This window comes from Scomber japonicus, chromosome 14 (assembly GCF_027409825.1).
Source record: "Scomber japonicus isolate fScoJap1 chromosome 14, fScoJap1.pri, whole genome shotgun sequence".
In the NCBI taxonomy this organism is placed as follows: domain Eukaryota; kingdom Metazoa; phylum Chordata; class Actinopteri; order Scombriformes; family Scombridae; genus Scomber; species Scomber japonicus.
The window spans coordinates 27,458,128-27,484,044 of record NC_070591.1 but is presented as its reverse complement, the minus strand read 5'-3'; the positions used below and the strand labels follow the sequence as shown (position 1 = coordinate 27,484,044).

The 25,917-nt window shown below is 40.0% G+C and overlaps 2 protein-coding genes across 2 annotated transcripts in view; one reads left to right on the top strand and one right to left on the bottom strand.

Annotated features, from left to right (window-relative positions):
* The window catches only part of plekhh2 (pleckstrin homology domain containing, family H (with MyTH4 domain) member 2), a 26,543-nt gene extending 8,806 nt beyond the window's left edge, over positions 1-17,737 (top strand). The window contains exons 2-29 of the mRNA XM_053332903.1: positions 488-550; positions 630-779; positions 1,324-1,407; positions 1,494-1,575; positions 1,660-1,848; positions 2,883-3,799; positions 4,606-4,681; positions 4,781-4,875; positions 5,085-5,244; positions 5,851-5,987; positions 6,801-6,914; positions 7,069-7,155; positions 7,250-7,408; positions 7,496-7,576; positions 7,675-7,848; positions 8,134-8,242; positions 9,221-9,333; positions 9,641-9,820; positions 11,368-11,465; positions 12,442-12,619; positions 14,481-14,639; positions 14,737-14,834; positions 14,950-15,091; positions 15,233-15,369; positions 15,749-15,878; positions 16,434-16,520; positions 16,966-17,115; positions 17,479-17,737. Coding sequence (XP_053188878.1) covers positions 488-550; positions 630-779; positions 1,324-1,407; positions 1,494-1,575; positions 1,660-1,848; positions 2,883-3,799; positions 4,606-4,681; positions 4,781-4,875; positions 5,085-5,244; positions 5,851-5,987; positions 6,801-6,914; positions 7,069-7,155; positions 7,250-7,408; positions 7,496-7,576; positions 7,675-7,848; positions 8,134-8,242; positions 9,221-9,333; positions 9,641-9,820; positions 11,368-11,465; positions 12,442-12,619; positions 14,481-14,639; positions 14,737-14,834; positions 14,950-15,091; positions 15,233-15,369; positions 15,749-15,878; positions 16,434-16,520; positions 16,966-17,115; positions 17,479-17,664 — 4,335 coding nt within the window. The 3' untranslated portion in view covers positions 17,665-17,737. The remainder of the gene's footprint in view (positions 1-487; positions 551-629; positions 780-1,323; positions 1,408-1,493; positions 1,576-1,659; positions 1,849-2,882; positions 3,800-4,605; positions 4,682-4,780; positions 4,876-5,084; positions 5,245-5,850; positions 5,988-6,800; positions 6,915-7,068; positions 7,156-7,249; positions 7,409-7,495; positions 7,577-7,674; positions 7,849-8,133; positions 8,243-9,220; positions 9,334-9,640; positions 9,821-11,367; positions 11,466-12,441; positions 12,620-14,480; positions 14,640-14,736; positions 14,835-14,949; positions 15,092-15,232; positions 15,370-15,748; positions 15,879-16,433; positions 16,521-16,965; positions 17,116-17,478) is intronic.
* A 4,036-nt stretch (positions 17,738-21,773) lies between these two features.
* On the bottom strand, positions 21,774-24,810 carry epcam (epithelial cell adhesion molecule). Its single transcript, XM_053332878.1, has 9 exons — positions 24,468-24,810; positions 23,668-23,766; positions 23,308-23,572; positions 23,142-23,207; positions 22,988-23,051; positions 22,778-22,876; positions 22,465-22,662; positions 22,301-22,345; positions 21,774-22,191 (listed from the first exon to the last, which is right to left on the bottom strand). Exons 1-9 carry the CDS (start codon positions 24,529-24,531, stop codon positions 22,168-22,170), a joined length of 924 nt encoding a protein of 307 aa, XP_053188853.1. The 5' UTR covers positions 24,532-24,810; the 3' UTR covers positions 21,774-22,167.
* Positions 24,811-25,917: the final 1,107 nt, after the last annotated feature.

The following is a 25,917-nucleotide window of genomic DNA, read 5'->3' as shown; positions in this document are numbered from 1 at the left end:
TTTAAATTGAACTCAAACATTACAGATGCAAACTACAATTGATCAAATAAAGCAAAGAGATCACTTTTTTATATAGGACAACTTTATATGAGGAAGATTTTTTGCTGAATTCCTTAAATGTGAATATATCTACACATCTTTAAATCCTTAATTTTCTAACATTTTTTTGAATCAGAAAAGGTGGAGAAAAAAAGTCCCGAGACCAGCCAAAAAGCATCTGCTCGTTCCCAGCCAGCGTAGCAGCGTTATCTCAAGTGGTGTTCTCATTACTTCTCTCCAGCATGCAGCTCTTTGTCTTTATTTGGTGCTGTTGTGTTTGGCTCCAGACTGAAGCCCAGTTGATATTTCACCTCCATGTGTACACAAATATTCTGCTCTGAAAGGAGAGACAGAGAATGCTGTACTTTGTGTATCGTGTAATCTATATACTGTGTAGGATTTAATGTTTATTAGGAGGAAATGAAATGTTGTGTTTGTCCTTTAACAGATTCAACAACTGGAGACGCAGGTGATCGATGCAGAGAAACGGGCCTTCACCGCTCAGCAGCAGGTAAGCCTACAAACAAGTGTTGCCCTGCTCTTCTTCTATGTGTGTGCGTGCTCTTATGTGTGTGTGTGTGTGATTTCAGGTGCAGTGGATGGAGGAGAAGCTGAAGGCTCCAGACAGTCAATCGGGAGACTCGGAGGTGCGTTTGTTTCAACGTTGCCAAGAGCTGCAGGCCTCGGTGCAAGAGAAGGAGGATGTTATCTCCCAGCTGGAGCAGCAGCTGGAGGAGCAGGTAGAGAAAACACACACACACACACACACACACACACACACACACACACACACACACACACACACACACACACACACACATAAAAGCACCATCAATGCAATAGATGTAGTGCCAGTGAAAGTGTTTTCTTCACAGACGCATAGAAACACAAACAAACTTCCTCTGCTCTGTCCCAACAAAAAAACTCTACAAACTCCCATGGATTTAATAAAAGCATGATTTGGGAGAGCTAAACTAAACTGGTTCATCATGTTCATATTATTATAATCCTCAACAATAAACATTACAGATGCAAGAAGAGCAAACTACTTTTCAGAGCTCATCTCTCAAAAATATGGTTAATCCAAGATTTCCATTTAATGCCACTGACCGCTTCGTGAACCCATCCTCCCCTACTGTCACTGTGAAGCTTTCTGCTGTGACATGTCATTATCGAAATCCACTGAGCCCACTTCAAACAAAAGCCCCTCTTCATTTTTAGTCTCAAACATTTAAAGTCTGCTTACATTACAGCCGCAACACCGATTTGTCTTCTCTCTTCCAGAAACAAATACGACAACAGGATGCCAAGACAGTGGAGGAAAAAGCGGCTAAGATCAAAGAGTGGGTGATGCTGAAGTTGTCTGAGGTAAATGAATGATGGTTTTGGATATTAAGGCGCCCAAACAGAGTCAGTGATGTTTATGGTTATGGTAAAAAATGTTTATTCCTTAGTTTGAAGTGGAGAATGCTGCACTGAGAGAAACCAACAAGAAACAGGAAGCTCAGATTTTGGAGCTGCAGAAACAAGTGCATGGTAAGTGTCTGATTCATCGGTTTATACGTGCATATCTGTAGATATAAGTCAGATAAAAATAGGATGTTGAATGTGTTTTTCCAGAGTTTGAGCAGAGGTGCAGCGGCGGCGGACGAGGAGTCCTCTGCAGACCGGGTGAGGCCCAGCGTCTCAGCAGCCTGACGTTCGGCTGCTTCCAGGTGAGAGGGAAAAGCCCGCAGGTCCTCACCGGTCCAGCACCCTCACAGAGGACCCTCAGCACCCAAGAAGAGACCGGGGGAAGAGATAAAACTGGTATGATCCCATGAGCTGCAGCTGTGATTATGGAAACAGCTTCTGTGACTCAGCATACACACATCTGGTTGAAATGGGACACTGGAGCAGGAGCTGGATGCAGGAGGGAGGGTTTTTTTCAAGAGTGAAAAATGGAAAGTGACTCAGAGGAACTTTTTTGCCATTAGGTCATATCCATGGTGTCAGGGAAAGATTTTCACTAGCATGCTGTGCTGCCACTGAAGTTGTTGGTTTCATGTGACTGGAGGGCCAAAGATTGGACTGTAAATCAACAGCAGGAAGGTGAACAGAACATGAAGGAAAAATACAGCTTTTTTAACTTGGAAAATTATATTAATGGCTAGTAACAGCATCATTTACTTAATTCTTAATGCACAAACTGCATCGTTTCTAAGCAACTGCTAATGCTATCAGATAACATGCTAAGGCTGTGTTTGAAATCACTCCCTATTTACTATATAGTGCATAACATTTACCCTCCCCCGTTTTCTTATTTATTATTTGAGTGTCTGAATGCTGAGTGTGTAAATATATCCACTGTATAGAGTCCTCAAATATTCCAGAATGACACAAGTAGCATCCATGGTCAAAAATTAGCTAAAGAATAGCAGCCCTTGACCTCATGGGGATTCAGAAAGAGGAATGTTTGTTACTTCATTGATTTAAATCTGCTTGTGCTTTGCTAACATTATTACAAACATCTTTATTGCAACATCATCTGCAGAAATGGTAGCAGCTCTGTGAGGCTCTGGTTAGGCACAGTGCTGCTTTGAGCTCAACGCTAACATGCTCACAATGACAAACATGCCAGCGTTGTGCTTTGTATAGAAAATAGAAAAACAAAACAATCATTAGAAAATTAACTGATGAGTAAGATTTTTCATGCATGTCAAATTCAACCGAGTCAGCTGAAATGCATGGATAGACACAAAGTCCAACATTGTCACTCATCCATTATAAATTATACAGCTGTCATCAAGTGGGTTTCATGTATAACCATAATGAAAGACAGATTTTCATGTTTGCTTTGACAGAGAAGAGTAGTAAGCAGTCGGCCTCCTCGGAGACAGACGGAGAGGTCCAGAGACCGGACCAGGCCGAACACGTGGGCGCTCCTCTGGAAGATGACAGTGCGTCCGAAAGCCTCGGCGAGAACACCCGCGGCTCAAGCTCCCGCGGCGTCTCCTCGGTGCTCTCCAGCGCTGCATCGGAGGGGGAGGGGGGAGGAGGGAGCGAGGGCAGAGAAGGAGGCAGTGGAGGGTGCAGTCTGGAGTTCAGCCGGCCCGGCAGCGAGACCTACCTCACCGCCTCGGACGACAGCAGCTCTCTGTTTGACGATGACATGCAGCGAGCGGGGTCATCAGACGGGGCGCTGGGGGGGAGCAAGGAGGGGGAGGAGGAGGTGCACAGGGCTAAACTGGAGGACTGCACCTCCGAGGAGCTCAACAAACGATTCCAATCGCAGAGACTCGACTCTTCGTCCTCCTCCAGCGAACCTAACACCCCAAGCCCCATCCTCACACCAGCTCTCACCCCTAAACGACCCAACCCGCCCCAGGACCTGAGAGACACCCCCGCCTCGCCCAAACAGCCCAGACTGCGGACCCCGGCAGGGTTCGGCTTGATTAACGTGTCCCTCGCTAAGAAACACCTGAGCCAGCCACCAATCAGCACGGAGGCAGCGCACGGACAAACACGCAACGCTCTCAGCATGCTGCGCCCCCTCCGGCCGCAGGAAACCGACCTCGACCAGGAGCAGGAGGTCGGCATGGAGACGGGAAAGGACGCGTCTCCCCGAATCCCCCCCAGCTCAAAAGCTGCGACCCCTTTGCTGTCAATACAGATCCCACCTGTCCCCTCTGAGCACGGCACAGAGATGAGCGCGGACTGTGACAGCTCAACTCCCGGCAGCAAACCTCCCACTCCCCCTTTACACAGACTGCCCTCCTGGGTAAGAAGCTCCACTGTTTAACCTGAGCCCAACTTCATCTTTAACTTTATTTATATATATATCACACTTTAAACACAATATAGTTGATCCAAAGTGCTTCACACAAAGGAAAAACACAATAAAAAGAAAATAAATCAGAATGATGATAAAACTTACTACAACGACCTCAGTAATGAAACTACATCGTCATATAGAGCACAATCACATGGTGAGAACAGTATAAACCTATTGAGACTTCAGGTGAAATATCTGAGCTGTTTTTTTATTTAGTTCAGGTCAGTTATGGGACAGTGAAAAATGTTCATTTCTGTACTGATGATAGCAAAAAATATATTTTGTTTCTTGTAGAATGTTTTTACATGTTTCACATCAACTTTATTTAGGTACTGTAGCACCACATCACAACAACAGTTATCTCTAGGCATTTTTCACATTGAGCAGGCCTCTACCATACTCTTTAATTTCTCTCTTAAGTAGTAGTAGCCTTTTTCAAGATCCAGTCACAGTATAAAATTAAAAAACCATACAAAAGAAATACTTACTAGCATGTCCACCCCCACTAATGAAAGGCTATACCACTTTCTTTATTGATTTTTGTATACAGTACCAGCTACATGCAGTGTGTCATAGGCCTGTCACAGTAATCATCAACTTATCGTACAATAACAAAATTATCAACATCATCATGTCTATATATGGACCTATCATATGGACATGATCTCGATCATTTTTTTGACCTCAATATTGCCACACTTAGAATCGTTATCAGAGTTTTTAAAGTATTGACTGATGCGTTTCCTCCACAGGAGAGTCGTATTTATGCCGTGGCTAAATCAGGTATCAGACTGTCTGAGACTTCCTGCACAGACCCTGCTAGTAAAGGTGAGACGGGAGAAAAGGAGGCAACTCATCAGCAGCCTCAGGCTCAAATCTCAGCTTCAGAGATGTTCAGCTGAATAACTTACTTCTACTTTGTTGCAGACCCCTCCCTGCAGTCCTCCTATCCTGCCTTTGTAATGTACACATCTCTCATCTATAGAAACATGACTACACCAGTTTACACTACTCTGAAGGGGGTAAGTACAACTGTGCACATGTATTTTTCAGACCTTTACATGCCATTAAAGTGTGGTGCAGTGCTTCAGAACTTGTATCTCATTCATTATGTAGATAAACTTGATAATCAGTGTCAAATGTACTTAACCCAGCTTTAATCAACTCGTTCAATTCCATGTGTATCAGTGACTTTATGAGAGTTGACTCCCACCCTGCTTCCATTTGACAGAAAGCCACTCTGTTGAGCAGCAGTCCGTTCTCAGATGAATCGTCCAGCTCCGAGGAGTCGTCCAGTTCCGGAGAGGAGGACGGCTCCTTCTGCAGCTCCCACACCTCCTCCAGCTCACGCAAGGACAGCAGCCCAGGCAGCCCGCGCTCTCTCAAGAGAGGTACACAACACACGGACTGGAAGGTTATTAGAATTCCCACAGCAGCTGAAGGGAAAAGTGTCCTTGTGCACTGCAGCTGCTGGAGGGGTCAACATGAAAAAAAAATCACAGCAGGTTTCTATTAGAAATTCATGATGTGTCTGACAGCTTAATGTGAATTTACACTGAGTTTCATTTACAGTGTTTTATAATATTCCCCTATAGTATAATCTAATATAACTTAAGTAATTTCTCTGTTTCTTATACTTGGGTTTGGACAGTGATACCTGTGTGCTATATTTTATGATTTCATAAAGAAGCAGTAAAAGATGAAGGTGACTGAATGCGTGTGAAGGGTATTTTTATTACTGGCTTATTGGGTAATTGGTTATTCATGAATTATTAAACTTGATTAAACTTTACAGCACATAAAATTCAAATTAAACACATAAATTAAAGGACATTAGGTTTATTATTGTAAAATATAAGTACTGCCTCATTTTTTTGCACCTTCACTGTATAGTCTTCTTTCACAATCTTAATGTTGTATTTTTATTAAAGTAGATATTTAAAGATGTGTATGCTTATATGTTGTTGACTACTTTACTTGTGCTTTTCCTTCTCCAGCTGTGTCCATGTCTTCAATGACATCAGAGAGCGACTATGCAATCCCCCCTGATGCCTACTCCACTGACACAGAGTGTTCCGAACCAGAGCAGAAACTCCCCAAAACCTGCTCCTCAGCCAGTGACAACGGCAAGACTGTAAGTCACTTAGTCTGTATTGAAAGAATGAGACACTGGACTGTTGATTCTTTAGCTGGGACTCACCAAAAACTCCCTTGTGTGGATAAAGAGCTCTTGTGTTACATGCTGACACAGAAGATGCACACACCACTAGTTCTAACACATTTGAACATGAATCTTTGAATGTTGCATCAATATCTCCATTGAGTTAAATAAAGGGGAAAAAAACAGTATTCAAAAGTACTCAAAATATATCTTATTTTTCTACTTAACCGGACAGATTTGTTTGTTTATATTCTTATTTCTGCATGGATATTTCACACCTGTCAAAAGTTTGGACACACCTGTCTCATTCAACTGTATTGAAACTTTTGACTGGTACCATATAACTCAATTAAAACAATATTTTAAGAAATAAATGAGTATAATGACATAAATCTCAGACTGTCAATAAACCCTAATTCACTTAATATGTTGAATCTCTAAACACTGCATTTATTGTCATTTTCATTATGCACTTCCATAAGAAAACAAAATACTGTTTACCTTAAAAGAAAAGAAAAAATAGTGCAAATTGAAATGAGTAAATAGCAGTCTAAATTAAATAGGCCTGGATAAAAGTCATGTGTGAGAGTGTCCATTATCAATAAAGTGCATCATAAGATGCATTGTTGCAAGGACATGAAGGGACTCTTTAAGTTTCCATTTAAAGGTTTAAACAGTGAGGATATGTGCTGAGAGTTAAGGAGTCTCATTTAATGATGTACACGTCTACATCCTGCACTTTGCAATGTACTAAAAAAGAACACTGAACAGGGTTGCATGTTGCAGGAACCGATGGAGAAGTCAGGCTACCTGCTGAAAATGGTGAAGACCTGGAAGAAAACGTGGAAGAGACGCTGGTTTGTCCTCAAAGACGGAGAGCTGCTCTACTATAAATCACCTGTGAGGATTTACTATTTGATTTATTTATTATTTGATCACATGTAGATGCTTTCTTGAGGAGTCAAATGAAACACCACAAGTTTTGAGTTGAGCTTTCTGAAAATGTCTTTTGTCACTAAGTCTGCAGTGAAACACCTTAAAACTTCTTCCACAGAGTGATGTGATCAGGAAACCACAAGGCCAGATCGAGGTCAACGCCACCAGCAGCATCGCTCGTGGAGAGGGAAAACAAGTTCTCCAGGTATTTAAAAATGCTTTAAAGTGAAGAATATTGTCCGATAGTGCATGTCATCCCACCTTCACCTCCACCTTGTGTTTGTGTCATTGCTGTACAGATAGTAACAGGGAAGCGTGTTTACTACCTGAAGGCCGACTCTCCTAACCTGCTGGAGGAGTGGCTGCGGGTGCTGCAGAGCGTGCTGAGGCTGAAAGCTGCCAGTCCTCTCTTCACTCAGCCAGACATCCGGCCCGGCATGAAGGGACTGCTCATCAAGGTCCCACAGCTGAATCAAAACCTCAATAACATTCATTTTATATATTTACCTATTTAGATTTAACATTTTTGATTCTGTGTATGGCAGGTGAAACACGGCTACTCTAAGCGGGTTTGGTGCGCTCTGATTGGCAAAACGTTGTACTACTTTCGCAGCCAAGAGGACAAGGTAAGATTGAAAGAGGTTTACAGGATGTACAGGCAGAACTGTAACGCTCTTGTCAGTATAACATGTCGGCGTGTATGTCTCTGTGTGTGTGTTCCCAGTTCCCATTGGGGCAGATCAAGCTTTGGGAGGCCAGGGTGGAGGAGGTGGACAGGTCCCGGGATTCAGATGACGACCTGAAGGCGTGTGGTTTACAGGTAGCGCCCTTCACCATCGGCATCCAGCCGCAGGAGCAAGGACCCACTTACCTGCTCATCGAGTCCCAACACGAGAAGGTCTCACTCTACATGTTCTGGTTTTTGATGATGTCGTTGCAATTTTCATGCATGTTCTTGGAAATAAGACATTGTTGGTTTAGCATAACAAATAGAGATATTTGTGTGTATGTTACTTAATCAGAACTAGCTAAAATAATGTTTTCTTTCAGTGAAAATTCAGCTGATTTTTAGTCTAAAGCCAGAATTGGTTATAAAGCCTGTAAGGATGCCAAAGTGGTGAATCAGTATCACATCATCCCATCATACTGAAGTGCGTGTGTGTGTGTGTGTGTGTGTGTGTAGGAATCATGGCTGTACCATCTGTCTGTGGCAGCGGGAACCACAGTGGGTAAAGTTGGCACTGAGTTTGAACAACTGGTGGGAAAACTCTTTCAACTGGACGGAGATCCAAGTGAGTGTTTAATACAGATATGTTCTTTCTGGTTGTGTCTTTGTGCTTTATTAATAGCTGCTTTTTAACTTCAGTTTCACACCAATCTCCTTTTTGTGATGTGCAAGGCTTGTCATACTCCAAACTAGATAGGACAAAAACTGCAATACAAACATACTGAACATGAGCCTGTTTGGAGCCTATTCATAATCAAACCCATTCTGAATGAAGTTAAATAAAATAAATGCTATTCATTATGGGAAAGTTCCTCACTATAATATATGTGAACAACTCAACTTCATTTATTTGCACAGATTCAAACTGAACAAACACAGATAATCAGTGTGCAGGTAGAGGATTTACTGTCTACATACATAAATGTAAAAGAAAAGCTACGTTGTTAAAAAGAACAAATAAATAAATCAGATTATAAACCAAAAATTAAAGCACATTTTAAACATGTTCCAAAGGACTCAATGAGAAGAGTAGCTTCATAAATCTGGAAATCTGGAAATCTGTAGCTCTGGCTGTGATGTTTTGAAGAGGAAGATGATATGAGTTTCAAACTAAGACCTGAAGTGATGGAATAACTCACTAATATTTGCTTACTATAATTACAGCTCTGAATTCAATTATCTGCAAATAATAGTGAGTTTGAGTAATTGTATGACTGCAGATGGATCATTCACACCCTATCGAACTGGGTCATGTTTTCTTGGCCTTCCTCCTCCCACAAATTACGTCAAAGCCATCACAGCTTAATTTAATTTAACATGCAAAACAAGATGTTGAAAAAAGGTACTGATGTTTTTCAAACTGTTTTTGCATATGGATCTCATACTGAATATATGAATTGATATTTCACATTTTCTTACAACCTCTTTAATTAGTGTAGTCTCTTATTTCTGTGTTTTTATGTTTCTTTTAGCATGTACTACTCAATGTATTTAACTCATTTGTATGACTTGTAAACTAGAAGTCTGCCCTTCTGTCTTTCAGACTCTCAGATCTGGAGACATCCCATGTTGTGTTTCAGTAAGGAGGCTCTGTCGTCTCCTCTCACCACGCTGCCCTCACAGGCCTTACAAACTGAAGCCGTTAAACTCTTTAAGGTACGCTGACGCTCTCACATAGCATCTATATGCAGTTTCATCCAGAAACTATGCGGACTAATAATCCTGCTATCGCTCAGAATGTGCAGTCATTTGCCTTTCATAGAAGGAATGCTTTGATCAGACATCAGAACATCTCGCTGCCTATGTTTGAATGTCACTGTGATAGAGACAGATATCTCATTTGAACCTTTGCAATCTTTATTAACAAGACAACACAGCTGACAATCACAGGTCGCTTTTAATCTTTAATAACGCTTCAATCACAGATCATCACCGGTTCTTTCTCATCCTCTGTCTTCCTCAGACTTGTCAGCTTTTCATCAACGTGGCCATCGATGCTCCTGCCATCGACTACCACGTCTCACTGGCCCAGAGTGCACTGCAGGTGTGTCTGACGCACCCCGAGCTTCAGAACGAGTTCTTCTGCCAGCTCATAAAGCAGACGCGGAAGAGGCAGCCGCACGGCCATCCAGGACCCCTGCAGGTACGCGTTATCACCACACGGTGGCAGCAGTAGTGTGTGTGTTTGTTGGAAACATTTAACAGGGGAACAAAGGTGTATTATAAGAGCTGGATACAGTGTCTTGAATTAGCTTTGCAGCCAGTTTGGAACAGTGGTCACTTGAAAAATCCCCCTGCTGCCCTAAATGCATTTTCCCCATAGACCACCATTGTAAGAGACATCTTTAACCTTGTAAAGCCTGAACCATCAAGTAATAGCCAGAAAATTCTAATTCTTTAAAACTGTAGTGTTTATCAGACCTTCTAACAGGTAATTTAAAAATAAATTAAATCATTTTTAGTTTATTTTTCATAGCATGTTTTTTTTTAAACAAACAAAAACATATGAATACAATATTGTTTAAAGCCCTAACAGGTCCTACGTAAAACTCATATTACCACCTACTAAACTTTTTATGTATGATGATGCAATAAAATTTACGGATAAATGAGCTTCTATACCTGCTGTATCTCATTTGATACACATATGTTCAACAGGAATTAATATAATAAAATAAACTACAGAATATTTAGCAATTCATCACTGCATTAGTTGATCTGTGCACTACATGTATTTGATATTATACGTCATATTTCTCAGGAAAACACTAATGATGTAGAGCTCTCTAAAACTCATGTATCAAATATGATTCACTTGGCATTATAGGGTTAAAACTGTTGACAGGATACCTTAAAGTGCAAACAAGGTCAATTAAAATGCTTCCTCAAGCCGAGAAAAGTGATTTAAAAATCCATGACATCATCACAGGTAAAGTCTAGTTCTAGGAAATAAATAAGGAAGCTAGAAACTTCTTGTTTTGCCCCAGGTGAGTAATTCCTACTGTACTGAACAGGAACCATTCAGTGTATCAAGCTCTTATAATCCACCCATGCATGAAAAGTAAAGGGTGACTGAATCATCAGGAACAAGCATTGCCAGTACTTGGTAATAGTCTACTATCTGTTGGTATAGTTACCACAAAAAAAAGGTTTTACACACGAATACTCCTGACATGTTCTTCTGAGAATAGGGATTAAAATCACCTCCTTCAATGTCCGGAAACACCCATTGTCTCCGTCCTCTGTCACCCTCTAATCATGTGATCCCTCACATCCAGTAACCAGACAGACCTGTAACACCTGCAGACACGTGGCCAGCAGAGGGCGCAAATTAAAGTTGAAAGTGCCGAAACTGCCAAAAGATTTTAAAAGAGATGTTAAACGTATGTGTCATGATTACATCTTATCCAACTGTGGGATTTTAAAGACAACAGAATGAGTCACAGCACAATCCTGGTGTTGTTTTTTATTATAAACAAGTTGATGTAATCCCGAAAGGTGAATGAACTCAATGTGATTAACAGGAGCAAAACTGGTAATAGTAGTGACACATTTTTCATAGTAAAACTCTGTGTGTTTGTGTGTGATGAGGAAACTGGACTATGATACTTTTAATGGTGTGTTTACAGATTATAGGTTTCAGTGTGTACATTGTGTTCAGTAACAGTGTCTCTGTGTGTCATTCTTCAGGGTTGGCAGTTTCTAGCCTTGTGTGTAGGACTGTTTCTGCCTCAGCATCCTTTCCTCTGGCTGCTGCAGGCTCACCTCAAAAGACACGGTGACTCCAGGTGAGAAAACAGAAGGAGCCCAACAGTCAAATGATTAAGTCTGGAAATGTTATGAACACATCTGCCAAGACAGTTTTTAATGTCCAAATAATTGTTTTTCCATCATTATTATGCATCTGGCCTGATTTCATGGATAGAAATGGAGTGTTGTGCTGTGGATTGTTTTTCAACAGTGAATATAAAGACTCATTCAGACATTCTTCATTCTTCTCTTGGCAGATTAGTCTATAAAAAGGTTTTTCTCTGCACAGTGTGGAGAAAAATAAGTTTAATAAACACAAAAACCATTGTAAAACCACTATAGTAAGTAACACTACTTCCCCTTTGTATTTGAATCCTAATGAGGAATTGAAACAGAGTCCCAACTTCACTTCCTTTCATCCTGTGCTAGGAAAATCAATATCAAATATCACACAAGCATTGAGGCTCTTTCCACAAGTGTGCGCTCATGTCTATGTCTGACAGAAATCATCACATTAACGGATAAGAGGAAGCCACTTCAAACTAAATCTAATAAATAAATTAGTGATGGTTGCCTTCTGCATTCAGAGTAACAAATCACCACAGATTTGTAGTTTTATTTTTACATTTACAGACTTTGATAGGAAGTGAATCACGTCAAATGAACTTATGCAGAAGTCAGTGGATATGCATGCGTGCGTCTTCCTCACAGTAACATTATACAAACTACTGCACTTACCACAGTTTATATTCCCCACTATTGTGAAATATAATTCACCATGTACTGATGCAATGAACATTGTTGTAACTTCACTTAAATAACAGTCTTTGTGGAGAATACTGAATAAATTAACATTGTTATCCACATACATGTTCTTACTTCAACCATCATGTCTCTTCATTTTAGTTGCTTTGACTATTGAAGACGTCTTATGGTGCTCTAAGTTAATACACTTATAGTATATAGTATATATAGTATATACCACTATATGAGTGTCTGCCTTGTTGTTCTCAGGACTGAGGTGGGTAAATATGCCATCTACTGCCAGCGTTCTATGGAGCGCACACAGCAGAAGGGGGAGAGGCAGGCCAGGCCGTCCCGTATGGAAATCCTGTCTATCCTACTGAGGAATCCCTATCACCACTCCCTTCCTTTCAGCGTGCCTGTGCACTTCCTCAACAACACTTACCAGGTAGCAATATACGTCCTTCTCTGTTTACACATTTCATAACTGTCTGTTTAGAATGTCATGCACATGCTCACTCTTGAGATTAATAGATAAGTTCATTATTAGGAAATATTAAAACATTATAATTAAATATTTTCCATTATTATGAAATATAGTCTTATGATAGTTTCGTCTTCCTTTTTTTCACAATAACATAATTTATTGCATAATAGTTTATTTCATAATGGTGGTGTCAGCTGTCAGTGGTCAGTTAAAAACATTGCAGAAGATTTGCAAAGAGGTGTTATTTTGATAAACTGATCACATATTGGGAATCTACATAGTTACTTTCTCACCTGAATAAATATTAAATCTTAATATTAAATCACAACTCTGCTAGCAGGACCTCACATCTCCGAAACAAGTAGGGGTACATTTTCAATTAGGCTCTATATTGTAAATGGACAACAGATTCTAAGTTAGAACTACTAACTTCTAACGACATCTTAAAACTATACTCTATGACAGAGCTACAGTATACACAGTTTTTCTCCTCTGCCTTTACTTCTAATGTGTTTCAAAACTAGTCATAGAGCAGAGAAGGATCAGCCAATGAGCATGCAGGTTCAACATTTGCGTGTAGCCAAAAAATCATTCTGCTGAAAAACAGAATTATGACATAAAAGGCTATTCTGTAAAACACTGTTGTGAAATAAACCATTATCCAATAAACTATTTTATTGTGAAAATAAGGAAGATGAAACTATGATATGGTTATATTTCATAATGATGGAAATATTTCATTATAATGGAAAATATTTCATAATAATGAACGTATATATTTCATAATAATAAACTTATTTATGAATTTCATTTTGAATCAACTGGGGTTCCATACACTCTGCTTTACTTCTCCATTTCAATATTTACCTCTATGCTCTGATTCAGAGTTTCTCCTTCAGGGGGGTGGAGGAGTATGTTGTCACTCTGTGTATGTGTGTGTGTTTGTGTGTACAGGAAGTGATGAGATCATAGCCTGGATGACTAGCAGCTCTGTATTAACAGGGTCACACAAACCTGTTTCATGACCTGTCTGGCTGCAATATTAGAATATGGAAAATATTGCGACATATGGATCTTTTTTCAGAGTACAGGAATCAGTATTATAGATATGCAAGTCCACATATACATCAATGGCCATATTATGTGATAAGATATGTTATAAATTCAGCTCATGTGATAATGTTTTATATAATGCCATAAAGGCTTGTAGCAGTTTTAGCCATGCTAGCCTCATGGGCCTATGGATAGCAATGTTAGTTGGTCTATCCTTGGTCTACACTGGAATATTTTTTATTATTGGATAGTCATGATATTTGGTCATGATATTTGGTGGAGAGGATAAATCACACTAAATTTGGTGATGCCCTGACTTTTCATCCAACATCACCATGAGGTCAAAACTGAATTAATCGTTTATAGCCAAACAACTGCAAAAAGCTACTGACATTCAAGCCTGAGTTATACTGTACCTTGTGTTTAGTGCAACTTAGCACTTGTTAGCACCATAACACACTAAAATAAGATGGTGAAAATGGTAACCTGTTAACCACCTGTTAACCACCAACATGTTAGCATTGTCATTGTGAGAATGTTAGCACACTAGCATTTAGCTCAAAGCATGATGAGATCAGTGGAAAAATGCTTCCATCTTCCTGTATGTGCTGTATTAACATGTATTTATCATCATGTTTCAGCCAGATGTGTCTCTATGTTACAGCCTCTGCAATATATATGTAGGAAATGTCAGAAATGTTCCCATCTGAGTTTACTTAAGATTACGTCACTATGGCAGCAAATGAATAAATGAATTCCTTTCTTGTAGGTGGTGAGCTTCGACGCTTCGACCACAGTGGAAGAGTTCCAGTGTCGCCTCAACCAGGACACGGGTATGAGGAAGACGGGACTGTCTGGTTTCAGCTTGTACACCGATGACCCTACTGGACGAGAGCTGGAACACTGCCTGCATCAAGGAGGCATCAAGGTGCATCTTTTATTCATGTGAAGAGGTTACAAAACTTAACACCATGATCTCCTGACTTTAACTTGAAAGAAATCTGTGTCCTTCATATCACTTACAGATTTGTGATATTATCTCTAAATGGGAGCAAGCCTCTAAGGAGCAGCACACCGGCAAGTCTGAACACACCAGGACAGTCCGCCTCACCTACAAGAACAGGTAGAGAAGGAGCCAACTGGCCCTTACACACACACATCTTCAGAATATGAACAAACTATCAGACTCAATAAAGTTTCACCCATCCGTGCCTCATTTTTACTCTTTCCATCCCCAGGCTGTACTTCTCTATCCAGGTGAGAGGGGAGTCAGAGAGGGAGAGGTTGCTGCTGGCCTATCAGACGAATGAAGCCATCGTAGCGGGACACTTCCCAGTGAACAAGGAGCTGGCTCTAGAAATGGCCGCCCTGCTAGCCCAGGTCTGATACTATTCTATAGTTTATTTCTTACACTTTTATTCATCCTAGCTTAAAGAAATCTACACTTTAGACACCACTAAATACTTGCATTGATGTTGACCAGACCCCACCCTGAAATAGAGTATGTGTGTTTGCGTTCAGGTGGAGTTTGGGGATTTTGAACGTCCTTTCTCTGCTCCTGGATCAGCTCAGACCAAGTCTAACCAGACCCTGAAACAGGTCCTGGATAGATTCTATCCTAAACACTACCGCAGGACTACATCTGAAGACCAGCTCAGGTACCAGAACACATCGAAACTTGACTACAATTCCATTTACACATTTTTTCTTACTGTGTATCTCTTCTTTTAGTCTTATTTGTCTTTTCTTTTTTGCTTTTTATTTTATTAATGTGTGTAAATTTGGGTTTAAATCTTTCTATCACAGGACATGCTCACTTACAGTTAAACTATTCCTTTCCTGTCATCATCCTGAACATTGCAGTAACTTAACCTGCTTTATACTCATCCAATCACATCACATCACAAAGAGACTAAAACAACAGGAATCTTTCAAAATCTGCAACACAAGCATATTTTAAAATCTGAGCAATGCTCTGAAGAATTGTTGCATTTAAGTCAGTATGCTAAATTGATGAACTGCCCCCCCCCTCCCCAGACAACTGCTCCAGCGCCTCTCTGCCCGCTGGGCCTCACTTAGGGGTCGAAGTTTGTCAGAGTGTGTCAGGATTTACCTGACCGTCGCCAAGAAGTGGCCTTTCTTTGGAGCCAAATTATTTGAGGCAGAAGTAAGTGTGTGTGTGTGTATGTATGTGTGTGTGTGTGTGTGTGTGTTTATGTTAATTCTAATCCATGTTATCTTATCATCAGGCAGATATGGACCATGTAACAAAGTGTTGCTATTTGCTCTCAGATTTGCTATAGTGTTGAAGAAATGAAGGCCATCATATAAACTAAATATGCTCTCAGTTATACAGAAAAGTGAATACAAAAAATTAGTAGTGAGTTTATGTTTCTAATATTTTGTGCACTTGTTAATTGGAACTGAATACTGCTAATAAGAGTCAACCAAAAGCATATATTGGTTTCCATGTGCAATGTAACAGTAACCCTGTAATATACTTATTTATAACACAGGATAACATCTATGTACATTCATATACTTAGTTGAGTTTTTCCTTTAATCTGACTTGTACTAAGCAAGCAAAAGATGACATAACATTTTGCTGCAGATTTATCAGTAGTGTTTAGATAATGTCAGAGTGCAACAAACCGCATCTTACTGTGATGATAAACTTTCAATTGTTGTTTTGTTTTGTATTTCTCTCTCTCCCTGTTTTCAGTCCATCACTCCGTCTCCAGAGCAGCGTGTACGTGTTTGGCTGGCAGTTCATGAAGATGGTATCAGCGTCCTGGAGCACAACTCTATCGTGAGCATCTCTAGCGTAACTCACATTTTTGTCAGGACATGATTACTCGCTCGCTGTTATGCACTGTTAATACGAGTTGCACTTTCAAATCATGTGACCTGTGAAGCATGATAGACACACAGTATGAAAGGCTTTAAATGATTTTTCAATTCGAGCTGCATTAGAGGTAGAACTGGTTTCAGATAAAGGTTGAAAAGGTCAAATCTGAGAAAAAGCCCCAAAATTAGCATTTAGTGAAATTTGCTCTCATTTGATCTCTATGGGGTTGTTAGGTTATGTATAAGGATGCAAATAAGAACACATGGGAGACATTAAACATACAGCAATGCAAAATGTGCAGCTTTGCATGTTGTTTTCAAAAGCCGCAGGTGTAGTTTAGAGTTGCATAGAATGCTTCTACATTGTTTTCATTATCAGATCATAATACAAATATCTGCGTGTTCAGAAACCGCTGGTGTCCCACCCTTACAAGAGCCTGATGACGTTCGGAGGCTGCAAACAGGACTTCATGCTGGTGGTGGGGCAGAGCATCTGTAGCAACGCCGCCAAAGACAAACCGTCCGAGAAACATCTGTTCGCTATGGATGCCTCCAAGGTTGGTGTGAGATCCAGTCCTGTGTCACACCATGGGATTACATGAACAACAGTGTAGCAGTCACAACTACCACATTACATTACATTACGTTCCTCTGATATTGTTAACAGTCATTACAAGCAGCTGCAGTGCATTTCATTGCATGGCATCAGACAATACTGATATCAGACATATCAAAATTAAATATCATTTCCTTCTGTCTCAAAGTATTGGTACTGTTGTGAGCTTAAATAAAATATAATAAGGCTTTATTATCAGTGTACATGAAGACACACACACACACACACACACACACACACACACACACACACACACACACACACCCACACACATATTGAAGTCACTGTTTTGTCTCATCTACAGATAAGAGAGATCACCCTCCTCATCTCCAGCTACATCAACAGCGCCCATCAGCAGAAGTCAGCCGCCCATCACCTCTCCGCCCCGGCCCTGATGGTGGCCCAGCCCATCAGCCTGAAGAGCAAAGAGCTGAGGAGCAAATCTCCACCGGCGCTGGGGCGCCCCAGCAAAGCCCCCACGCTGCTGTGACGGCCCCCGATCTCACCTTTCTTTGTTACATTATTTAAATTTGAATATGTAGGATTTAATTATAGGTTTTATTGTGTTGCCAGACATTCCATGTGTCAGTCGCTTTCTTAAAATCACTTTCTGGTTATTTCTGTGCTGACTGGAAGTGAAGTTAATGTCATTTTTTTAACCATTAACCCCTCTGAGAGGTTACTCAGTGCCTTCCTCAGAGAACACGTGAGATTAGAGCTTTGAGCTGGTAACACCTAACATCCTCCAAGGACATTTATTTGTCTTCCTCAATGAGTGTTGCTTTTCATTGGCTGACTATATAAAACAAAAAGTCAACATTATTCATTGACAGACTGAGCTCGCCCTCTGAAACGTCTCATTAATCATGTGCTGTGTGCTACATTTCCTTTTGTACAGCTGCTGTTCAGAAATGATGGATTCCCTATATAGAAGAGCTAATGAGAACTAATTTAAAGGATATTTTTGTATCATTATGTGCCCCTCTTTGTAGGGCACAACAGCTCTAACAGAGAACTGAAGCCTTCACTGTTTCACATTATTGTATAATGAAGGATACTGATGATGAAAGCAGGAGGCAATAACAGCTGAGAAATAGTACGACATGGTTTGCAATTGATGAACAGTTAAAAAAAAATAGTGGAAATGTGTGTTTGCTTTATGTGTGTTTGCAATGCAGTACGTGTGATTGATGAGATGTGGGCTGTGGAGAAAAGATTGTAGCATATAAGAGGGAATCAGGTTGGGCCCTGTGTGCTCTGTAGTTACTGAATAGCCAGGAGGGAGTTAATCAGGCACAAATACTACTTACCTAAGCCTTTCAGATGGAGGGAGTAACCTAAATCAGGAAGAAGCCTCCACTCTGTATGTTACGTGAATTTATTAAGGGAAGCAAATCAAATCAACACTGTTTTAGTAGTCATTTAGAAGAAGATGGTTAGAGGAAGTGAGAGCAGTTGAGAGAATAGATAGAAAGGGTTAAAAAGAAAGAGGATGTCCAGTGAAGCAGTGAAGTAGCAATGACCACACACACACACACACACACACACACTCTAAACCAAAGAAAAACTGAAAATGTGATGACATTTCTTAGTGATAGTCATCGCCGTAGATCCCTGAAGCTTTTTTTTTTTTTACGTGAGACAGTCGTCACCCTGGCAACATGATATAAACGAGGATCAATCATTGCGCCACAGACACCACATCCAAAAATCTCTGGTGGACTAAGAAATACAGGGAGGTTTACCTGGTGTTAAATGGCTTAGTCAGCATTGCGTGAACTCATTAAAAAGGCTTGAATGTAAGACTTTGATTTCAAAGTAAAAGTCCTACACTCCAGCTTTAACGTAAGGTACTTTAAAAAAAAAGGCGACTTTCCCTCACAGTATTACCTTCTGCCTGTATATAGCAACTATTGTCCAGTATGAAATGTGTTTGTAGCATTAAATACATTATATTTAAATCATTTTTGGAATATTTGTAATGATTATTGTACAATTTGAATGCTTGAATAAAGTAAACTAAAGCAAAACAAGTGTATAAAAGTGTATCAAATCACTACACAAGACATTCAATTAATTTAGTGTCCTCCAGGAAGCCAGGTTTTCAATTTCACATCCTCAGACTCTTCTGTCTTTCTTTTTTTTCTTTTCTTTTTTTTTGTTTTGCTAATGCACCTTCCCACAACACTTCTTCCTCATTGGTGGGACTGGGTCTGACGTGCTGATACTTGCAGCAGGTGTCTGAAAGCAACTGACACACCCTCATTCCAGCGCTCTTACACAGGACAGAGAGAGAGAGAGAGAGAGAAGAAGGGGGGAAGGGGGAGGATATATGATACCTGTCTGAACTAGTTAGAGACATGCTTTTGTCCCCATGTTGCTATGGAGATGAAGAGAGGGGAGAGCAGAAGGAGGAGGAGGAGGAGGAGGGGGGGGGGGTTGAACTAGGTGAGGCGACAAGAAACTAACAAGCAGCAGTAAACAAATGATTGACCGGCTCATGTTTAAGAGTGTGGAAATGAAATAGAAACAAAGGGAGGAAGTCCTATTTAAATGTATTGCTGATATGTTTTGAAATAGCATCAGATTCCTATTTCATGTTTATGGAAGTTACCAAATCTAGCTATTGGCCTGATAAAGGGTTAAAGCTGATCTCATCGTGCTGCCTTCATGTGCCTTGAAAAATACATGCTTAACCTTCAGCTGGACTTCATACAGGTTAAACAGGGACTTCCCCCTACACAACTACACACAACCTCAACATTGTGATCGTGTAGTGACAGGATAGCTGAAAACCTCTCCTAACAACATCTGTTCTCAGTTCTGTCTGATTATCATCTTTAGAGGATTTCTGCTGCTCTGGCTTTAAAATACCTCCTTCTTGCGTTCCATTCAGCTGCTTTAAAATCTCTCTCTCTCTGTGTATTTGTGGTGTACATACTGCATGTGTTCGTTTTTTACCAGTGAGTGAGAACACGACCGACGGGTTCAACATCATGCCAAACAGTTTCAAAGGGACGCAGAGTAATGAAGGAACCTCCCTGTACACTAACAGGTGTTTTCATTCCATGAGATAAGTCTGAGGCAACCAGTATCGCCAATAACAAAGAAACACCCTCACTCATCGTCCATCGTCTCAGCTGTTTTTCCACTACAAATACTATGATGAGAAGATTTTTCATTACATGCACGCAGGCTGAAATCAAAACAACTGCAGGTTTATTTCCTGTCTGAATGATAGAGAAGAGAATGTGATATATGCATGGATCTTTACATCATTTGAAGTTAATGTAAGAACACAAAAGACAAGACAAGAATGGTTAATTCCGCTTAAGTCCTTCTGAATTTTAATTAACATATTCCACGATTCCATTCAAAATGTTAGACTGTCAAATATACACTTTGACTTGCAATATGTTTATTATACTGGATAAAGAAAATGTGCTTGTAGATGCTTGAACACATAAATGAATCTAAGATGCCTAGTTAGGTTACTTCTTCCAATCCCAGCTATAAAAACTCTGCTTCTCAATTTGTTTCTAATTGAGAAAACATTCTTCTTTCAATGTAGGTTAATGGCCTCCAACCACCTTTCCACCCCCACCATCCCAAATTATGTCAAGCTACAGCACGCTCAAGACACACAATAGAGTGAAATTCATTCCTCTAGGGCTACAGTGTAATATATGAGACAAGTGTACATGTCTCATTATACAGAATAAAGGTGCTACATGCATATGTAAATGTAGGTGTAGTTTGGCACTGAATAACACACACATCATTAAATAAAGGCATGGGAATGGATGCATTTATTTTAAGATGTAAAATGTGCATCTGTTATAAAAAGATCATAATATTTACTTTAATTATCTCCCAGCATCCTGACTCTAGCCCAAAATATCCAAGGTACCAAAGTCCAGCTACTCTTAGTCATGTTGGTCTCTAAACGGGCTTTTTGGAACATGTTTGAGGTTTTTATACACACAAAGTCAGCTTATCTGAACAGTGTTTTTAGAGTGCCTGCCTAAACAGACAATCACTGCTGTATCTACATGCACTCGTACATATTTGAGGTGTGATTTTGGTTGTATTTAGGGGTTTTTACTCTACAGGGGGCTGGAGGGACTAAAATAACAAATAAAAGGCTTTTTAAAAAAAAAAAAAAAAAAAAAAGATGACCCATGTTAAGCAGGGATTGAAGTTTCCTTCACAGCCACAAAGTAAATACCAAGACAAAACACAAAACAGGTCTGCCACACCCATTCAATGCATCCGAGTAGAAAAACCTGTCCACCATTATAAAAAGCAGCCATCTTACATAAATGACAGTTTGTTGCTGAAGAAATATGTTCATGAACTGGAATTATTGTCACAAAGTGTTTCATTTAGGTTTAAACACAAGATTACCTGCTTGGTGATTCTGAACTCACTACTACGAAAATATAACATGCAAAATATAACCACAGTGACTTCCTCTGGCCTGTTCCCACCCCCCCCCTCCCCCCTCTCTCCATATCTGCTGTACTTTTCCACTACGGTTAAGGTGAAACTTCCTCTACTGACAAACCACAACACAAAAGAAGCCAGCACCACGTCAAGTATTTTAAAACATCTTTTTTTTTATTAAAAACAATCCAACATAAAACACACACAAGTAAGAAACTGTACAGTCTAGAATGTAGAATTTAAACCATTTAACAAGTTCTAACATTAAAAATGCGGCATGAGCCAGGCATACTTTAAAAAGCACAGTTCTTTATGGCATAACAGATTGGATGATGCTTGAGACTTTACACAATTTATAAATAAAATGGGCGGTACCAGTAGTGCCAACGACAGCGACAGCGACAACGACAACAACAAAAAGCTGATTGTTCCTTTACAATCTGTATTCCTCAAGTAAAAACAGCGAAAAATGGCACACTTCCACTGCCAGTATCCAAAAGCATATACAAGGCCGACTCTTCATACACTCCCTGCTGCGTTGAAAGCTTTACATGGGATCCATCTCTCTTTGCTGAATGATAAAAAAAGAAGAAAAAACTGGTTGAGAAACTGCATTTCTACTCACTTTGGAACAAGAATGAGCCATTGGAAGATTCAAGTGAAAAGGAAGTTCGTCTCACCTGAGCTTTGTTGTACTTCTGCTGCTGTCTCCTTCTGGCAAAGAACTACACAAACACACACAAAAAGAAGACTACTTTAGATGATAGCTCATATCAAAAGTGGCGCAAGTCCAAAATTGCATTGAAGTTGATGACATACAGGACATACAAGTAGACACACTTACCAGGACAAGCAGGCCAGCAACCACGACCAGCACCACCACCACGATGACGGCGATGATGCCACCAGACAGATGCTTCATGGTAAAAGTCGGGGCTTCCTCATCCACATAGTACACCAGGATGTTCTCCATCTCCAGGCTCTGGGTGCCCACCTTGGGTGAAAAGGTTTTCTGGTCCGTGAACAGGGGCAACACTTTCACCTGTAGGAGGAGGACAAGGAGTCAGTCAGTAAACAAGTCTGTCTTTACACCTTTTTATAAAAGTCATAAGAAGGGAGGGGGGGGGGGGGCACTTAAAAGAATAGCTCCAACATACATCTTTCTCCATGTAGTAAGCCATTTGGGTCAGGTCGTTCACACGGTCCCCTTTTGGCTTCTTCACATCCACCACAATCAAGCGGGCCTTGGGGTCATACTGTGGAATTGACAGCATTGATAGTTAGCATGGTACTTTAGCAACGCCTTGTTCATTCTAATGTGGAAATGTGACTGAATTGGACACCCAATCAAACAGAGTCTCACTCACCTTCACCTCCTCCACCAGGTCCTTTTTGAAGTTATAACGAGTTTTGATGGCATCTGCAATGGCACTGTATAAAAAAAAGGCAAGAAATGTCAGTTACATTAACACAAATACTAGGGTTTCACTTTAAATGAAAAGACAGTTAAAATATACTTACGTCTTCAACGCAGCTTCATTCAATTTATCTTTCACTTCTTTGTGTTTCAGCTGAATACGGACCCACCTAGATAGAGAAAAACGAGATTAACATTTCAGTGCTGTACAATGAAATCATTACAATTCCAGCCCTCCACACACACCGATGAGGATGAATAATGACTTACATAGTCTCCACCAGCTTCTCACACTTGAGGTTCTTGTCTCCCTTGTCAGTACGACGGACACCGGCGCTGTTGACACACCAGCATTCCTCGGTGTTGTTGCACTGCTTGGCCTTGAATTTGCCGTCGTTCTCGCACTCCGGATCATAAATACCATCGTTGTCCACAAAGGCGGTCTCAACCGGCTTTCCTCCGATTCCTGTACGGGTGCTCAGGCCCTTTTTGGCCCTGTACATCTCAGCTTTCATCAGGAAGCACTTGGGGATCACTGAGGGTGGAAACAAAATTGAACATGAAGAAAAAGTGGGAAGGAGGGAGAGGAAATCTGTACTCTTGATCAGACTGTAAAAATCTTTTACTTACATTTGGAGCAGTCCAGCTTTTGTATCATATTTTCAGCGAGCGGGATAGTACACCCACATGGAGTTCCATCACAGGTGGCCCACTTCATAGGTTCACAAACTGAGCAGAAAAAAAACAATTTGAATTAAAACAAAATTGACACGCAAGTATTTTAAGTATATCAGTTATTTTATATCCCCAACTTTATCACTTTACTGTGGTTGTGTTTGGGAATGACTCATAAGGCTTTCAGTATGATTTAAGTGAGACTATAACAAAATCACCTGCTATGCAAAATGCCTCCTAGTGTTGTGTAAGCCTGTTTTCTGAAGGATTTAATGAATCTTTTGTCATAAAGCACTATAAACAGAAAGGGTTGAGTACAGCAGGTAGACTAACAGGTTTATTCAACACCTGGGCGTTGGTTTCTCCAAACACAGCAGTACTCAGGGAGCGGGACTAATCCACCCAACCCCCACCCAACAACCAAACTACCTGCCTCTAACAACCAAACAGCTTTTAAAGAAATTTCTCTGCACAAAAATAACTTAAAAATGGCCAACTGTTACATTTAATAGTAGGAAGGTAGGAAAGAATAAATTAAAAAAAAATAATTTAATGTTTATGTCTTCTAACTAAAGCTAAATACTTAAGCTAATAATTAAAAAGTTAAAATACTAGGCTATAAAACACTTATGTTAGAGCTCTGTCATATAAAGCAGGCCACACACACACACACACACACACACTCACACAGGGCGTTGTTAGACATGTTCAACCTGATAAAGTTGAACAAATGGACAAGTTGAAAAGCTACTTACTGCAGACTTGCGCTGACGCTCCCACCGCGAGCACGGAGAGCACGAGAGCAATCAAAATCTTCATGATGAAAAATTAACTAAATTAAACCCTTAAAACCTCCAAAAGTTCCTATCCGTCCGCCGTCCACAGAGGTCAAAAATGGAGTAAAGAATGGAGCAGAGGCGCACAAAGCTTCCTTTTCTTCTCTTCTACAGGTGTGTCCTGGTCAAACCTGTTTGGAGAGAAACTCAACGAACGAGAGCGCGCGCGCAAACACACAAAGGTAAGGACTCAGAAAAGCGCGTGCGCCACCTGAGACAAGTTATTGCGTAAAGGTGTTTGTAGTTTCTATCCTTCAGGTAGTTGTAGTTCAACTGATACACACAGGTCAGCACCTATATTTATAAGAGAGTCTCATGACGTCACGCTCATTTGCATAGACGATGAAAAGAGGAGGGGGAGGTAAAAAACAGACGCACCTTTCCCCCGGTATGACCATATTTGGTGTCTCACTCTCTCGCTTACTCTCTCTCTGGCTTTCTGTTGACATAGTTTACATATTTTTTCCCAGCTCTTCAGTAATGTAAATTTCCATGAGTTTCTGTAACATTATTATTATTAATGATAGCAATAATGAACTTTATTAATAGAGCACCTTTTATACAAGGGATGTAGCTCAAAGTGCTTTACAAATAAAAATACAAAAACAATAAAACAACAGAAAATAACACTGACACTAATTAAAAGTCAGATTAATAAATATGTTTATGTTGTTTAAACATGTTCATAGAGCTCACATCTGTTTTTGTTTTAGGTAGAGTATTTCATCATTTTGCAGTATAATTAATGAAAGGTACACTTCCTATTTTCTTATGGGTGTAATTGTTTGAATTTAAAAACCCAGCATGATGATCTGAGAGCTTGTGAAGGATTGTAAAATGACAGAGAGTCTGTTATGTAGGCTGGTCCTAAACCATTTAGAGCTTTAAAAACAAGTAAAAGAAGCTTTAAATCTATTCTAAAAGATACTGGGAGCCAATGAAGTGCAGCTAAAACCTGAATAATATGCATAGCTAAAAACAAAAAAAACCCTTAGAGACATATAATACACCTGTTCCTTTATATTCTACCTTTGGGCAGATATCACTGTTATTCTATAGGCTATAGGTATTCATAGTAACTTTTAGTCACTATGATATTCCTACAGTTTATAAAGTAGTTTGCAGTTATGGTTTAATCAATCAATCAATCAATCAATCAATCAATCAATCAATCTTTATTTAAATAGCGCCAAATTACAACAAAAGTTATCTCACAGCACTTTTCACATAGAGCAGGTCTAGACTATACTCTTTAATTTGATTTAAAGTATATAAATTATATGATATTTATTATAGTGGCTTCTCATAATGTACAGTTCTTAATACATTTAATTGTATCATTTTAATATTCCTCCATGATGTTATGCAT